The sequence below is a fragment of the Silurus aristotelis genome (genome assembly GCF_946808225.1).
Source record: "Silurus aristotelis genome assembly, chromosome: 13".
NCBI classification, from domain to species: domain Eukaryota; kingdom Metazoa; phylum Chordata; class Actinopteri; order Siluriformes; family Siluridae; genus Silurus; species Silurus aristotelis.
This window is the reverse complement of record NC_139586.1, coordinates 26,564,384-26,583,036: the sequence shown is the minus strand read 5'-3', so window position 1 is coordinate 26,583,036 and position 18,653 is coordinate 26,564,384. Positions and strand designations below refer to the sequence as shown.

The 18,653-nt window shown below is 40.8% G+C and overlaps 1 protein-coding gene across 2 annotated transcripts; it reads right to left on the bottom strand.

Annotated features, from left to right (window-relative positions):
- Positions 1-1,546: 1,546 nt before the first annotated feature.
- On the bottom strand, positions 1,547-17,999 carry LOC310736090 (cortexin-1-like). Of its 2 annotated transcripts, none has more exons than XM_083559495.1 (3): positions 17,728-17,999; positions 7,363-7,530; positions 1,547-3,360 (listed from the first exon to the last, which is right to left on the bottom strand). In XM_083559495.1, exon 3 carries the CDS (start codon positions 2,646-2,648, stop codon positions 2,400-2,402), a length of 249 nt encoding a protein of 82 aa, XP_083415621.1. In that variant the 5' UTR covers positions 2,649-3,360; positions 7,363-7,530; positions 17,728-17,999; the 3' UTR covers positions 1,547-2,399. The 2 variants fall into 2 exon arrangements, with proteins under 2 accessions (XP_083415621.1, XP_083415622.1); XM_083559496.1 differs by having other exon boundaries at positions 7,372-7,530.
- Between the last annotated feature and the right edge of the window lie 654 nt (positions 18,000-18,653).

Sequence of the window (18,653 nt, the reverse complement as noted above, 5' to 3'; positions counted from 1 at the left end):
TGTCAATCCAACATGGCAGCCCTGCTGTGGAAAACCAGTTGAGTCCACTACCAAGAACACTTCCATTCCATCATTGATTAAAAATGAATAAAGTTTCTTTCGGCTTCTCCCGTTAGGGGTCGCCACAGCGGATCCTCCGCACGTTTGATTTGGCATATGTTTGGCAAAGCCTTCTCTGCTGGCCAAAACACAATCAGAACTGACCTACATTTACAACCTAAATTCTAATATTTGTTCCATAAAATTGAATTAATTTATTCCCAACAGTTTATTCTCTTCATTTCGTAGCGTTTCCTTGGTCGCACTGCTTCCAGGACGTGTATGTGAATGTGAAATTTTTTGTCCAATTAGATTTAAGCCTCTATGTGCTGGCATGTCAATCTAATCTGCACGGGGCCTTCAAAATCAGTACTGCTGGCTTTTTTTACTTTAGTCTCTATTAGCAGTGGGTCTTTTTCTTTAACAATCAGATTTCAGATTCACCTCACAGGGCAGCTAGCTGGCCCAGAATAGCGTCAGCATTTTTCTGTCCTCTGATTGGTTGGTCAGAGGGAAACTGTTACAGCCACGTTCGCCTGGCAAACACGTGTGTAGCTCTGCACACATTAATACATCTGAGTTAGACTTTTTTATGCCTACAGTGGACGAGAAATTAATTTGGTCTCGGACATAATTAAAAATACATTTTCAAGAAAAGCTAGACATCATGAGAAGAGGTCGGCCAACCCCGAAGCTAGTAAGTTCTAGTAATGCTAGTAAGTTCTAGTAAGTTCTAGTAATGTTCTTGTCTCAGCCCGGGAAAGGGTTTGTTCTTCACTTCCAGACCAGTGAATACGAGTGGTACCACTGGCTTACAGCCTATGAGGAGCGGTGCAAATTATGAGTCTGCATCTCTGGTGAGTAGGTTGGATTTTATTTACATTTTATATGTTTTTGTCATGTTATTAAACAAATATTGATTCTGAACTGCTCCAGATGATGTTGGTGGCACAGTTGCGGTTGTAGGGTAGAGGTTTGGAGTCTTAACTGGGTTTCTTGCTTTAGTAAAATGGTATTCACCCACCATATGCTAAATGCCTCTCTCTCTGTAATGCCACGTGTTGTTATACTGCGTTTTTGTATAGAATTGATGGTTTCTATAATTGCAACATGATAGTGGTGGTATTTAGAGGTGGATTAAGTCGTGTAAGACCCCACTGAAGGCCCAGGTACCAAATGCACGGCCCTCCACTGAAGAGATACATCACCTATTAAAATAGCATTAATACTATCATAATAAAATTTTTAATTTTTATTCTTACTAAAATCAAAACATTTTCTTACTAATGCATATGCATATGGTTGGTATTTTAATCTGATAAATAATTAGGCTATATTATACATACATGTACATACAAACAGCACATGGCATCAGTGATTTGCCTCTAGAGGCCGCTCTTGTAATAACAGCAGACTGGAAGCCGGAAAAACTATCGTTATGGATTTTTGCCGACAGTTACAGCAATCAACAATCGGTGCCTCAACCTCTGTTAATAACTAAAGGAAATTTTAGTTTGAAAGCCAACCTTTATTATTAAATACAGATATCATATGAGTAAAACATATATCTAAAATTACATTATCAAAATATGTCTTTGTTTAGAGAGCTGTTCCAAATGTGGGGCCGGCTGTATTTGGCCCATAGTTTGGGGACCCCTGTTAAAAATTATGCATTGTAGTCATTGCAGGAGATGTTCAAAATACATTATTGTGACGATGGCTGATGTGACTGTGCCTAAACTAATGATGAACCTGAGGTGGAGGTAATCCTCCTGACTGCACTAGTTCATAGCATGTAGAAAAAACAGATTAGATGCACTGGATAGAATGAGGGGTCAAAAAAATGTGCTGATAAACATCTGACCTAGTTTTGTCTGTAAAATAAAATGGATCTGAATATGGTTTCAACTATTACTTCAGGAGAAGGTTCCAAATGTCCTGTTTCTCGGAACCTGTGGAACTTCATACTGTATATATGTGTAATCCACTGTGTGAGGTTATTTTTAACAATAAGACCTGATAGTGCCTTTACCACTAAAACAGGAAAAAAAAGCATCATACTGGACGAGAGAATAAGAAAAATATCTTTTGACAAAAACTGGATTCGTTTTTCATAACTGATGGAATACTCATAGTTCTTAGTACCGGACTCTACTGGAGATTTTATGGGCCGAGGGATAATGGCTAGGATAATGGTTCAGGCATCACTGGGAAACTAAAGGAAAACCTTGTAGCCCTGAGGAGACACTACAGGAGGTGGTGAAAGGAGAGTCACAGGGAGTTGGGAAGTCGTCGAGGGCTGACCACAGAGAGAGCGAAGGCAGAGGCTCTCGGCTCGTCCACCATCGCTGATCAGTGCTTTACACCAGCGCGTAGTCGAACTGGCCTCTCTCCAGGCCCTCTTTGTGGTCAGTCCAGGACGAGGCCGGCATGCGGCTATAGGGATCGAGCAGAATGCGGAAGCAACGCACAAGCAGGAAGAGCAGGAAGAGCATGAGCAGGCCCACGAAGGCTAGAGCCGTTCTCTGCTCAGCGTCTGCAGCTAGCGGTGGCCTGCTGGGGAGCGCAGGGGAGAGCGGCTCGTACTCCAGTGGGGGAACATCGCTCATCCTCCACACACCTCGCCCGCAGAACCTGCACACCGTCTGGACACTCGGGAGTATGGGCAGCTCGGCCAGATTGAACAGAAAATGGGGGAAAACGTTTACGAGTGTTACGGGTACTTGATCAAGTGGGGGGACCTCAGCTTTGAGGGGAACAAACTGACAAGTATGCTTATTTCAACCCCGGTACGTCTGGTCCTCTCGAAAGCAGACGTGGTGAGAGGGAAGACGACATGACACGGCAAGGGACAGACAGCTGAAGCACACACAGCACCTAAATGGACCCTTTGGTGTCCAGGTCTTCTATACACAATAGACTTTCAGAGATTAGCACAGCTGAACTGTAAATGGTTGATGCCACACGTCCTTGTTTCCTGCTTCCAGCGTGTCCAAGCCTGCAGACCTGAGACTAATCAGATCAGAGAGACAGTGGGGGGATGAGTAAAGAATAATAATAGTAGCTTCTAAATAAGGTCTCTGGTCACTGGAGGGAGGAGATGGAGTGGGAAATGCAAGCTCCTGATAGAGCAACACAACAACTATCTAACAATTGTCAAAGGAGTGAGGGGTAGACAGTGATCTCAGAAGGTCCCGTAATAAAGTCACTTAGAAAAAGCTGTGGATTGGAGGCAGAGGATGTCCGTGGCTCTCCAGTGCAGGTTCTAGCAATCCATTGAACATGTCTCTAGTCGTCTTCCTTATCTTCTTTTGTCTGCACCTGGAAACACACAAAAGCTGCATTTCATTTAAAAAAAAAAGTAGCATTCAATTCGCACTTGCTATCTGTCAGCAAAATGAAAGTGTCATTTTAATGGACTTTGCTCAGATCACACTTATACATCTTACACAATCTAAACACTTGCACTGCATACACCTGAGTGCTTGATGTTCAAAGACTCAGCAGTGGCAGATTGGAGGAGGTGCTGAGATTTTAACTCGTTTTCTACAGGTAGCTAAAAGAAAAGGTTACTCTGAAAGATTTGCATATCATAACATTTAAAATTACCACGTGATCTTCAGTGTTGTATAAGATACGAGGGGCTTTTTTCATACACATTTATTTTTTTCTTTGAAGCAGGCTCTGGCAAAAGAATTTTCTTTAGGATAAATAAAGGTTTGTCTTGTCTTGTCTTGTCTTGTCTTGTCTTGTCTTGTCTTGTCTTGTCTTGTCTTGTCCCAGTGTTTAACGAATTCCTGAAAAGATTTGTCCTAGAAAGATTTGTCAGTATGCCTGAAGCATCTTAGGACAACCTTCTTCACTTTGTCACCAGTGCTGAAATGCTGACCTTCGAGGACCTCCTAGATTATTCAGGATTTGGTGTCTCAATGGTCTGGCTACCCAGTTTCTAACTAAACTCCTGACACTTTACACCCCAAAAATCCCTTACACCCCTTACACCCCTTACACCCCTTCTCTCTTCTCAGATAGAATTTCTTTTAGCTGTTCCTCAGACTTGTGCGCCAGGGGTCTTCTTATGCTCTAGAGCTCACTTCCAGCATCAGGCATCAGACCCACCCAGACGTGAAATGTTTTCATGTTCTATTCATACAATTGCATTTTTTTTTTTTATGTAAACCAACTTATTAAAGGCGTTATCTAAAATACACTATTGGATATGCTTTACAGGGATGGGAGTGGAAGATCTTGACTGGCTTTCATAGGGCTCTGACCTCAACCTTATTGAACACCTTCGAGATGAATTAGAACAGCGCCCCTGACTCCTACCCTCATTCCCCTTATTTCCAGCATGTACCTCCAGCTCTCCAGGCTCTTCTCCTCCTGCTTCATACTCTCATTTGTATCGCGATGCATCGTTTTTTAACATATTGACATCTCTAAAAACCGATTCATTATATATAACCATTAGTAGATGCACTATACTTTATTATAGAGAAATTGACCAATAATTTGCAAACAATATTTGATATGTAAATTGATTTCTCCTGTCTAAACTGTTTCTCAGGCGCGTTCTCAGCACCTCTGCTGTTACACGGATATGATGCATCACAACACTACGGAGACCGAGGCATGTCCAGGCAGAGGTAGAGCTGCATGGAGACACAATAGGAAAAAAAATTTTGGGGGTTTTTTCACTACAAAAGCCTGTTTAGTTTATGAAAGGGCTATGAGTTAGAAGTCAGAAGGCACTTAAGTAAATTGATGATTTGCCACAGTTATGGAGATGCACATCCATATTAAATGTAGAATGGGATGTTCAAAAAAACACATATGATTCGTCTTATGGTCTCACGGACAAACCGCAGCCGGACAAGAAGTCCACAGATGTAAAGGAATAACCTTTACACAAGTTAAAAGCCTGCATAGTCGAACAGCACTGTTAGATTACATTTTTCTATTCAAGTCTATGACCATGTCCATGTATTAAAGTGACAGTGCTAAGTATCCCTCTGACACACTGACACGATCAGTCAACGATTACATCGTTACAGCAGCATTAGCAGGCAGGAACAAAAGCAAGGAGAGACGTTGATAGTGTAAATGCCATGCTCGTTCATCAGGGCCGGGTTGCGTGGAGATTAATACGCTGCTCTGGCTTGATGACAGTGTTAGAAAGAAGGAGGAAAGAAACGACGGGGAGAGAACGAAGGGATAGTGAAGACTAGCTGAAAACCTAGCTGTGGCGTCGGGTGCCAATATTTTTGAGACATGCTTTTTTTTTTTTTTTTTTTTTTTTTTTTAAGTTCATTATCAAAACGTCATCTTTACTATGGGTGCCAATAGTTATGGAGCCGACTACAGAGATTACTATTGCACTAAATCATTACCTGTTCAATATAAATTGATGGATCATATACACACACACACACACACACACACACACACACACACACACACACACACACACTTAATCGAATGACAGATCGATCAACTGTTCCTTAAAGACAAACGGCTTTGTGAAAGCCGAGATCTAACGTAGCGCCTTTGCTGGTGCTAAATCGCAGAAGGAGGTTTTTTTTTCTCCATCAATATACTCTACACTCTATGGACAAAATTATGTGGAGTATAAGATTTGTGCTTTTTGAACATCCCATTCCACATCTGGTCCTCATTTCCTGTTATAATGAGCTCCACTCTTCTGGGAAGATTACTAGACACTAGATTTTGTGGAGATTTTGTGGAGATTTGTGGAGTCAACATTCACCTTCATGTTCAATAGGGTTGAGTTCAGAGCTCTGTAGTAGACCATTCAAGAGCTTCCATGTGCTTCCAACCCATGGCAGATCTTCATGGAGCTGCCTTTGTGCACATCATGCTGGAGGAGATTTGGCTCTCTAATTTAGGTGGAAATTAAATTCATTGCAACTGCATCCAAAAAACATTTTGTACAGTTGTGTGTCTTCAGCTTTGTGTTAATAATTTGGAGATGTACAACATATAGGTGTCAGGTGTCCCAATACTCTTGTATATATAGTGTATGATGGGACCTCCAAATTTAGTTCCAAAGTTTGTTTGTTTTTTAAGTGTGTACAGTTATGCTGGATATTTTAGGGCGGAAATGGTCAAGTGGAAAAGTCTGGAGTTTCACTGTTTATGCGTTGATGTCTCCTGCAATGAGGACAACGAGGTCTTCGGTAGTTTCAGAAGGGTTCTGTCTTAAGCCACAGGACTTCGTCTCCTATCAGCCTCAGCGTGTCACGTGATTGTTTGCACACCACTTTCCACTACACTCCGTACTTTATTTCTCTTCCCTGTGTTGTGATTGTCTTCAGTGCGTGTCTTCATGGCTTATGCTTTCTCTCCTTTTTTTAAAATTTATTTTCCTTTGTTTTGTCCTTTCTTTCTTTCTTTCTTTCTTTCTTTCTTTCTTTCTTTCTTTCTTTCTTTCTTTCTTTCTGACTTTATTCTTTCCTTTCCTTTTGTTTCTATTCTTTCTGTTGTTATTCTGTTGTCTTTTTCTTTCTTTCTGTTTTTGTTCTTTCTTTCTATTTTATTATCCTTTTTTTGTTCTGTTTTTATTCTCTTTCTCTCCTTTCTTTTATTTCTTTTCCCTTGTCCTTCCTTTCTTTCTGACTTTATTCTTTTCTTTCCTCTTGTTTCTATTCTTTTTGTTTTTATTCTTTTTTCTTTTCCCTTCAGTCTGTTTTGGTTCTTTTTTTCAATTTTATGCTGTTAATTTATTTTTCTTTCTTTTTGTATTTATTCTTTATTTAATACTTTCTTTTACTTTCTTTTCCTTCATTTTCTTTCTGGTTTTATTCTGTATTTATTGTTTATTCGTTTTCTTTCTTTCTTTCTTTCTTTCTTTCTTTCTTTCTTTCTTTCTTTCTTTCTTTCTTTCTGTCTGTTTTTATTCTGTTTTCTTTTACTTTGTCTGGTTTTGTTCTTTTCTTACTATTTAATTCTAGTTTATTATGTTTTCTTTCTTTTTGTTCTGTTTTTATTCTCCTTCTTTCTCTTTCTTTCTTTCTTTCTTTCTTTCTTTCTTTCTTTCTTTCTTTCTTTCTTTCTTTCTTTCTTTCTTTCTTTCTTTCTTTCTTTCTTTCTTTCTTTCCCTTTGTTTTTGTCCTTCCTTTCTTTCTTTCTTTCTTATCTTTCATTATGAATAAAACCTTGTGTTTCTGATCGTCCCTGTGTGTGTTTTTCCCTGTTCGGTGCTACGATCCAAAATATTTCTTTCATTTCCATTAGTTTCAGCGTTACAAACCCTTCCGACCGTATCTGCACGTAGGACACGTATTTTTACTGTGAAAATCTGACGTGTAGGACCTCGTAAACGTTGGGTGTCCTCCAGCTCGTGCACAGGGAGAAGCTTCAGATGAAAGGGGCAGTGCCAGGCTTTGACTCCGGGGTCAGGCAGTGCCCGTCTGTCCAGAGAGCACAGCAGATGGCAGCGCAGCATGAGCCCCAAAACCTTTACATCAGAGCCTACAGGAGCGGAGAAGACATGAGGTTACAAAGATACCTGCTTCCAGTTCACACACCATAATAATACAGCCATGTTCTGTGTGTCTCTCTCTCTCTCTCTCTCTCTCTCTCTCTCTCTCTCGCCCACACGTGTAGCATATAAAGGCTTCCTTAATGCCTAGAGGTCGAATACTTTATATGGGCAAAAGTATTTGGACACCCAAAGCTGGAGACACAATTGTACGACTTTGTATTGAATTGAAATAAGAGACCCGAACCTGTTCCAGCATCACAATGCCCCTGTAGACAAATCCAGCTCCATAAACATTTGCTTTACATTTATTTGGAGTGGAAGTTCTCCTGCTAGCGAGCTCTGACCTCAAACCTGAACACTGAGTGCACCCCAGGCCTCCTCACCTCATATCACTACCTGAATTTATTAACACCCTTGTGGCTGAATGAGCACAAATCTCCATGAAATCTTTACAAAATCTCCACAAAATCTAGTGGAACATCTTCCCAGAAGAGTGGAGATTATTATAATGGAAAATGAAGACAAAATGGAGAATGGCGAATGTTCCATTTTATCCTGATGAGCCTGGTTTGGCCATGATACCACATTCTGAATCCTCAAGATGAGAATTCTAGAAAGCTTGGGATTTTGGTTCCTCTCAGGGTTTTCTTCCTGATATCTTCCTCCCCAGGGAGTTCTTCAGTCACCTGTAGCCCAAATTATGGATCGAAATGTCCATCTACATTTCTGTAAAGCTTCTTTATGATCATGTGTGTGTGTGTGTGTGTGTGTGTGTGTGTGTGTGTGTGTGTGTGTGTGTGTGTATATATATATAAAATCCATGTAGAAAATAACCTGAATCCAGTATTTAGTACTATAGTCACTAAAAATGATGCTACTGAAGCTAACTGCTGCATCTTGTGTTTATCAGATCCTCTTTCAACATCCTTTATCACATCAGTTTTTTTGACGGTTCAACGGTCATCCTGGTCATCCTGCCAACCTCCTGATAGTAATCTGACTCCAAACACGTACACAAAGAAATCATCATGTAATTCATAAGCCGTCAGGTTCCCTCGCTGGAGATCGGAGGAGACAATGAGGCCGTGTAACAGCAGCTGACTTGTAGAACGTTCTACTAGAATGAAAGCTTGAGGGTCACGAGTACGTTCACGTTGGAAGTTCGTATTACGTTCAAGTTTTGTGAAAAGAAAATGCAAAAAAAAATCTTTATCTTGATTGAGAATTTGGACGTTAAATATTAAACAGGTGTCTGCTGTCCTCTGAGTCCACAACTTCATTCTTATATTTCTTTTTCTTTCACTCACTTCCTTCTTTGCTCTTTCCCTATTTTAACTACCATTTTTTCCCTCTCTCATTACAATTATCTTTCTCTTTTCTCATTCATTCTACTCTTTTTGTCCTTCCTTCCTTTCTACCAGGAACTTTCTTCCTTCCTTCCTTTCTACAAGGAACCTCCATCCTTTATTTCTTCTTTCCATCCTTCGAGGAACATTCTTTCTTACAGAAAATCCTCCTTTCATCCCTCCTACAAAGAAATTCCTTTCTTTCTTCTTTCCATCCTACAAGGAACTATTTTCCTTTCCACAAGGTCCTTCCTTCCTTCCTTCCTTCCTTTCTTCCTTCCTTCCTTCCTTCCTTCCTTTCTTCCTTCCTTCCTTCCATCCTTCCTTCCGTCACACAGGGAACTTTATTCCTTTCTTTTATTCTTTCCTTGGTCATCCATTCTCTCATTTTCCCATTTACTTGTTTTAGTTTTCCCTGTTTTACTTCTTTTTTTAAAGTTTTTACTTTCTTTCTCTTACATTTTCTCTTACTTTATATTTTTTCTTCCATCTCTACAATCCTTCCTTCCTTTCTTCCCCCAGCAAAGACAAAGATGATCCACAGTTACACAGCAGACTGAGATCCTTTAGGGTTTTTTTTTTCACTGCTGACAGATAAAACAAACAAGGGCAAACGGGGGGTTTTAACGCTATTATTTTAAAGCACTTGTGTATCCAGCGGTGTAATATATGCTGTCCTCTGGAGCTTAAAGTCATGTAAGATCCCCCACACCCCAACCCCCATGTCCGATCATTACATCCCCCACAGCTTCTGATCTTAACAGCAGCTATTCCTCAAGTGGAGGCACTGAGTGGCCAAAAGCCTGGATTTATTATTATTTGTAACCTTGTCTGTGGTCTTTCTGCAAAAACGAATTAGAGGCCATGACCTAATGATGAATTCCACGCATCTATCCTCTCTGATCTGCCACCCTCCCCCCACCCCCCACCCACTAACTAATACCACGGCCAAACTGACAGTCAGCTGATGCTGAGCGATTCGATGGGAAATTAGCTGAACTCCTTCCAACTGTCCGCTTATGAAGATAAACTGGATTTGGGAGAAAAGGACAAAAGGAAACATTTACACACAGAGACACAGCATCTCATCAGGACCAATGCTACAATAGAAACTGTGTCTGTGTGTGTGCTGAAGTCCAAAAGACCTATTTGTGCCATCAATCATGCAAGTTCTGATGGTGGTTCTGGGCTATTGTTTGTCTCAATTCATTGATCAGTACAGAACAATTTGTCCCCCCCCCCCCCCCCCCCCAGTAATAAGATACTGCTTAAAAAACAAGGTCACCTTGAACTCGGACACGTCCCATACGACATGCATCTCATCTTCCTGAATTTACTCCCTATCCAGCATCTGCATGGTCTACAGCCTCACATAGACCAGCACACTAACTACTGTTACACAGATACCATATATAAGGACAGAAGTATGTGGACACCTGAGCATAAGATTGCTATGAGGAGATTCTAGTTTATCTAAAGACATCTAATGCAGTGCCTTCAACTTTATGGTAACAGTTTAAACCAAATATGGCTGAGAAAAGTGACTAATAATTTGACAAATATTTAGATATGTAGAACGATTTTTAAACTGTTTCTTGAGCGCGGTCTCTCAGCACCCCTGCTGCTACGTAAATGTACACTACAGAGGCCGAGGGTGTCGGTGAGAGTCACATAGAATACAGATTAACATGGCAGAGGTAGAGCTGCTTCTTCCTGGAGACAGAACAGGAGATGAACTTCTGGTTTTATTTTATCTTTTTTATTTTTGCATTACAATGTCCTGTTTGGGAAAGAGGCCATGCATTAGGAGTCAGAAGGCTTCTTCTTCTTTCGGCTTCTCCCTTTAGGGGGCGCCACAGCCAATCATCCGTCTCCACACCCCATGTCCCTCCTCTGCATATGTCCAAACCATCTCAATCACACCTCGCTCACCTTGTCTCCAAAATGTCCTACATGCGCTGTCCCTCTGGTAAACTAATTTCTAATCCTGTCCATCGTCATCACTTCCAACGAAAACCTCAACATCTTCAGCTCTGCTACCTCCAGCTCCACCTCCTGTCTTTTACTCAATGCCACTGTCTCTAAACCATACAACATCTCAGGTCTCACCACAATCCTATAAACTTTCCCTTTCACTCTCACAGATACCCTTCTATCACAAATCACTCCTGTCACTCTTCTCCACCCACTCCACCCTGCCTGCACTCTTTTCTTCACTTCTCTAACACACTCTCCATTACTTTGCACTGCATTATTCTTTCCACTGAATCGTATCGCATCGGAAGTTGCTTCATATGCATCTTTAATGTATCGTAACATTGGCTATGCATGGAGAGGTGAATCAGTAGCACTTTTTATATCGTCCATGTTTCTAGTTTTGTGTTTTGTTTATTTAAAATATCTGCACTCGTATCTGCTCCAGCTTTGTTACAGGCCAATAGAGAACTGGGAAATAAATAAGCTGAAAAGAAATCTGAGAAAAAAAAAAATAGGGGGGAGAAATCATTTTATTTATTATTCTATTGTTTCGATTTGTGCTCAAGCTCAGGAAACTGGAACGATGAATCGCCTACTGTGCCACGTTTATTATTATGCCAGAATTCAGGGCCCACTGGAGAGTTCTCTTGTCATCCCTTCTCTCACCACGTCTCTGAAAATGATGGTTGCTGAACTCCCTGCACCCTCCTCTCCAAGCACATGTACAGTCACATCTATCACCGACGAGCTTCGAAGTAATCGCTTTAAGAATCTCGTTCTATGCAGTAGCAGAACTAATAAAGAAAAATCTAACAGCAGCTTTCTGGACATGGCCCAGTTGGCTGTGCTGGAAAATGACAGAGTAATTTTCTGTTCTGAGTCTGTGCCACCGATCTCCGCTGTAATGGAGGAACCCAGTGGCTAACCACAAAAGCCCCCATGCTGCTGAAGGGCTTCATGTCAAACACAGCTGCCTCCCATCCCACCGCAGGCCAGCCAGGCTTTCAAATGAGAACAACTTAACTGCTGAGCACAAAACCCAATTTTTTGGCATTAATCACCATTTTAGAACAGCAGAACAAAATGTTTCAGAGGGTTCAGAGCTACTGGTTCTGCTTCAATCGGTAAGTGTTTTGCTCAGATCAGTGGCCCCTGCATAGGAGGCGTGGCCTCTGTAACTCTCAGTCCCTGTGTAGGAGGCATGGGCTCTGTAACTCTCAGTCCCTGCATAAGAGGCGTGGGCTCTGTAATTCTCAGTCCCTGTGTAGAAGGCGTAGGCTCCGTAATTCCTGTGTAGGAGGCGTGGTCCTGTAAATCAGTTCCTGTGTAGGAGGCGTGGCCCTATATCAGTTAGGAGCTGATATACCCTGATATTACCCTGTGTAGGAGGCCTCTGTAACGATCAGTGCCTGCATGGGAGGCATAGCCTTTGTAACGTTAAGTTCTGGTAAAGGTGTGGCCTCTTTACTAATCAGTTCCTGGGTAGGAGGCGTGGCCTCTGGAACAATCAGAGTCTATGAAGAAGCTGTGGTTTCTTTACCTGTCAGTCCCTGAACATGTGGTGTGGCTTCTAAAAATGATAAATAAAAAAAAGTCAGTCCCTGTAAAGAAGTAAAGCCTTTTGCTTTTGGTCTTGCAAGGCCCAGTGATGAAGTTCAAAATTTCATTAATAGTAACTTAGAAATAAATAAAAAAAATGCAATATATTGCTAAAAGAATTGTATTATTTTAGTGTTTTGAGAGCTGTGGTTAAGTGGATAGTTTAAGAGAGATAAAGTAAGAAATTGAAACAAAATTGCACGTAAAATGTTATGTAAAGGACATGGATTATAGAGATCCTCATTAACATCTGAACGAGTAGCAAAAATAAAATGTGTGTTACATGTTATAGGTTTATTCGAACCGACTGGCTGAGTGCACACTTTCTACCTGGAGCTCAGTCAGGGGGAATATGCCAGCACTCTGTCAAACCCACCTGCTGCATCTTTAATTCCCAGCCCAAATCACAGCATGAAATATTAAGCTGGAATGGACAGCACAGATGGCACTGAGTGACTGACGGAGAGAGCGTATGTAGCAGCACAGATCCTCAGTGGACTCCACCTTTCAAACCAACTCAAAAGGGCGAACTAGCGGAGAAATGGTACACTGACAGGAATGACACAAACTGACCTGACGCTCAAATTCTTCCATTTCACAGCACACAACCTGTTATAAAAAAATCAGCTTTTTCTAAAGACTAAATACAGAGCGGAGCACTTCCTGCATTCCGTGGTGACCTGCTGTGGGGACATGCGTCCGCCCACGGACATGTCAGTCCTTTCCAGAGGTCTGTCATTGCCGGTTTTGTCACATCAAAACTCTGCAAATGTCAAAAGAAAGGTAAGGGACAATAGGGAGGGACAGCCAAAAGGGCAAACCTTCTTTGCTGTGAAAGGCACTATTAAAAAAAAGGATTTAAGTGCAAACTCCTGTCAGCGAAAACAGAATGGGATACAGTAATTAAATCTGTGTGGAGAAAAATGAAAATGCTGATGCAGACCGAGAGGTGTGTGCCGGAAAAGCTGCAGCTCGTAACAAGAAAAAAGGAAAGCTTGGTATAAAAAAATTAAAGAAACTGATATGAAGGCATGTTCGGAAGATTCAAAATCCTCAGCAAACACATACGCAAACAGATCGAGTGTTCCATAGTTGCTTCTTTAGCACTCCAAGCAGTCCAAAATGCTAGATTCCAGTCCAAACAAGTTAACGACCATCGGACCTGACTATAAATCGTCACTCTTGACTGGAAAGATAATAAAAAGCCAGACATGGTGTCAATTATCAAATGGCTCAGAAGAAAAACACCGATGAATATTTTAAGAGAGACCTTGAAAAGGAATTTAAACTGTCCTCCTGATCCAACACAATGACAAGATCCGTTCAGAACATTTACTGATATTAATCTGTACCCTCTGGGGTGGCGGGGGGGCACGTACCTTGTTCATAGGATGAAATCTGGGCATCACTCATCACTGTAATGATTTGACAGTTTTCCTCCAATTTGGAGAAGCTGGTGTTGGATCTTTAATGATCGCAAATGTTGAGTTATTTTATGAGTTGCTCAGTAGCTCCTGGTTTTATAACCACAAAAAGACTGTAGAAAGAACATTACTTATAATCTTACACTTCAGTGCTCATGTTAGTTCTCACTCTCCAGTGTATTGTATTGTTTAAAGACTATAATCACACTCTTGATGTCACCCAAATGAGGATTGGTTCCCCTTTTGAGTCTGGTTCCTCTCAAGGTTTCTTCCTCATAACATCTAAGGGAGTTTTTCCTTGCTTTCCTTGAATTTCTGGCAAAAGCCTGTACTTTTCTCAAAATCCATAATTCATCTCTCAAAAGTATGTCAATGTACATCTGATTGCCGTTATAACGCCAAGTCCTTTTGTCATTGTTCACAAAAGAACATCAAAATGTTTAGTCATGTTGTCATTATGATGCCGCACGGTTTTAGTGTTTGCTGATATAAACTACGGTTTGGATCACAATGATTAAAAATGCACAAGGATGAATTTCTTCATGAATTCAGCAGCACAAATGTATCTATTTGATTGCATATTTGATTTATAGCGATTGCAAGAGAGAGGACAGAATTCACACTTTTACTGTACTGTATTAGTAGCCAATATTCTTGCCAACAAGGCCAAGACCAGCACCATCTTACCTCAGAGACCTCATCACACCTCACACTGCACAACGCTGTCTGAGACCCTCCAGAATGAGAGGTAAGTATACTTCAAGGCTCTTCTCTGTTCTGGCACCAAGGTGGTGGAATGAACTTCCCCTAGATGTCCGAACAGCAGAGTCCCAACAGTTGAAGACCTACCTCTTCCTGAAACACTTAAATTAGCACTTTTCATGTTTGCTTTGTAGAATTCAAGAGTTGTAGTCTGATTTATATTAAGTTTGTAATCTTGCGTACCATTCATTCATTCATTCGTTTTCTCCCGCTTATCCGTAATTCGGGTCGCGGGGGCAGCAGTCTAAGCAGGCCCCCGCCTTCGACTGCTGCCCAATCCTCACAGCACCGTCCCTTAGGGTCCCTCCTGCAGGTGGTGAACCCACGGTGGTGGGTGGTGACATCACTCCGACGTCACAGACCTTGATATTTCCCTCGTAAGGGACCCCCGGAGCATAGAGGGTTAAGGGCCTTGCTCAAGGGCCCAAGAGTGGCAGCTTGGCGAAATCGGGGCTCGAACCCCAGACCTTCCGATCGGCAACCCAGCGCCTTAAGCGCTGGAGCCACCACTCCCCCTTGCGTACCAGTGTAGATTTATTCATTGCTGGAGACTCAAAGCAGTTTTTTAGGTCGCTCTGGACACGGGCATCTGCTAAATGCCTCAAATGTAAATGGAAATGCAATGTTCACGAGATTCACCTTTGACCCGTTTTAGAGAACTAGTCGATCATTGCTTGATCTGAAGCCGAACAACTCGCCTTCGTTAGTGACGTTCAAGATCCGTCTGCACGATTCATCAATTCAAGACGCATTTACAAAAAAAAGTTAAGTAGAAATTTAAGCTTCACACACTAACAGCTGGTTTAACAATTTTGCAATTAATGACGTATGCAATGAACTGATGCCCAGATGTTTTGGGGGGTTAAGGCGATTCACGTGAGAAGCAGTAGAATATATTTTGATCAACATGACAAACAACTAATAATGTAGAGAAGAGTAGGCAACCAATGAAATGAATATACCGAAGCATTCGATTTGTTCAAAGCGTCGAGAAACTACAAATAACTATATGACATGAAGAATTTCATTTCTGTTCTGAGAAACGCTCCGAAGCAAATGAGAGAAACTATAAGACAGATGAAAGGTAAGCTATATGCTGTACCCATGAATATCCACATTTGATCATTTTTGGGGACAACAATTATTTTTTATTGCATTTGGTTACCAAAATCTTTAAAGCTTTCCATTGGCCAAATACGAGGCTGCACACATGCACAATATGTCTGTCACTATGAAGAACAAGAGACAGACTGTTGTCGAGCTGCACAAGTCAGGTATAAAAATAAATACCAAGTCAACTACTAGATGCCATCTCCATAACAACAAGCTCTTTGCAAGCATGGAAAGATGCCCTTCCTGAGAACATCTCACAAATTGTAGCAATGATATTTGCCAAGCATTGCTGCAAAACCTGACTGGAAATGTCTTGATATGAAAGACACACTAAATAAAACTGGGATGTTTAAAGGAATACAGAATATGGAGAAGGAGACACACCCAGAGCTGTAATAATGCTGAGGCGGATCACCGATGGGACGGAATAGTGGTCTGAATCAATATTCACCCACTAAACCAGATTGCCTCTTTTATAAAGTTAGGACTTGGATGTAGATGGACTGATCAGCAAGTTAATAAGTACAGACGTCCAAATCAGGACAGAAATAAGTTGTTTTGTCTGTTACAGTATGGACATTGTGCAAATTATACACTTCTTTGTTTATCATCACATTTTCACCTTATATAGTATTATTTGTAACATTGCACCTTTTCACTCCCATAATATGTTTATTATATGTTTATGCATATGTAGATTTATATTTGATTTATTTATTTATATACGTTGCTATTTGCACTTCTGGTTGAATTGCATTTCATTGGCTCTGTACCTGTTCTCTGCACATTTACAATAAAGTTGAATCTAATCTAATCTAATCTAATCTAATTTAATTTAATTTTAAAAATGGTTACAGGTACCCCAAATCCAGCTTTATTTCTAGATCCAAAAGGAAGTCTGCATGTACACATGGAAATTAAAATGCTATGAATTGTAAGTTTGACTCAAATCAAAAAATAAATGAAACAAATACAATAAATCATAAAGGTTTTACACAAAACAATGCACATTGCGTTTGAAGGCATTTCAACAAACACAATGTATGAGTTTTATTTCACTTCCTGTATGTGTCATTTATTTTCTATATTCATTTTTTTTTTGCAGGATTCTTCATCAATAATAGCTTCTTTTTTTTCAAACTTGAGCACAGATTATAAAAAGAAGACTACTCCAGAGAGAGAGAGAGAGAGAGAGAGAGAGAGAGAGAGAGAGAGAGAGAGAGAGAGAAGAGAGAGAGAGAGAGAGAGAGAGAGAGAGAGAGAGAGAGAGAGAGAGAGAGAGAGAGAGAGCTCTGAACTGCTTTGAAACTTTCACCACCATGCATTTATCATGATTAAAGTGATCCAGCATTGATTTGTTCACGATTAACATTTTGCCAGTAGTCAAATGTAGTTCGAATGGAATTCATCTTTATTTGGCTGCTTTCTTATGTTTGCATTTGTTTTTGGAAACAAGACTAATTTCTGATCATAAATAACAATTTGTGTACCTAATATGCATCTTTTCCATCCTTTATTGAATAAAATGTGCCCTGAAAATTCATTTGGATATAATTAAACCCTAAAAAACTGCTTTTGTAGGGAACAAAACAGTTTTAGTTTTTCCCTGACAATAAATGAATGAGAGAATGTAGCCAAACTGTGCTGAGATATAAAAAGAAATACAAGTATATACCTCCTTACAATGAAAAGGAGGAAAGGATGAAGACTGAAGTATGAGGCTGGGGATGCTGTTGTGCGCTTTAATAAATGACACAGCATCACTACCGTTTTCAAACAGTAAATAAATAAGATCTGGGAATGGGATTCACCCAGAAGGTCAGCTTTTATAATTTGCTCAATCAGGATCAAATGAATCCGATTCAACTTTCTGCAGCTATCTGCAACCCAAAGCGTTTCCAAAAGCAGGAACCCTAAATCATGCAATGCGTGTAAGAGCAAAAGAAATCAGAAATCTTCTCACCCCTGAGAAGCTCGGAAACCAACCAACATGACCAGCATCAGATGAGAACTGGAGTAAAACTTTAGCAGCCTCGAAGCTCCGACTTGAATAACATCATCATCATCATCATGTCTTTCATCCTGCAGCCGGCGCTGACATGCGACTCAACCGCCCGAGCGATGCGCCTTTTTTCCACCCAAACACTCAGCCTACATCAGATAAAGCATGAAATCGTGCATTTGGTTCTTGAAGCTGTGTATCTCGACATATGACTACTGACTTCTATCGCGCTCTCTTTTTTTCTTTTTTTTTGTCATTGTACTGCACATGCGCATTGTCGGTGCCATTTAACGGGCAGATATACCTCGAGTGCGTCATGCGTAAAAACGCAAATCTAACCGATATCAAAGTGTTTGCGTTCCCTTACTGGCTTGCTTTAAAAGTATTTTATTGTTTTTCAGAGACACGTGCCTGTTTCACCTTGTTTCTACACTCCTGTTACACACTCCAGACAGTTTGTTTCTCCAAACATTCTGCTGAAATGCTTTGTTCAAACTGTGTTTTTCCCTGGTTAAAGCGATTTCTCTCTTTCTTATGAACTATTTCATCCCAAAACAGCATAATAGTATTTAGGTGCAGTGACAGGGCAGGTGGTTCTATGATAGAGAGAACTCCAGACTGTTCTCTGCTCTCTAAATAACAGTGTTCGGACATACACTTCGGCTTACTGTCTTGTTTTATGGTGAAGTCGGTTCCAATGAGTTCAGTCCAGATGGTGTTGACGTACAGTATGTGACAGATATTTTGTGTATCTGTCATGCACTTGCTGACGTAACCCAGCCAATATGGTTGCACAAGCCAGGTCAGTCTTAGTGCCGGTCCCAAGCCCGGATAAATGGGGAGGGTTGCGTTATGAAGGCAATCCAGCGTAAAACATGTGCCAAATC

What these genes read in the sequence shown, in the direction of transcription:
- LOC310736090 (XM_083559495.1), bottom strand. Translation starts at nt 2,648, where the DNA reads ATGAGCGATGTTCCCCCACTGGAGTACGAGCCGCTCTCCCCTGCGCTC.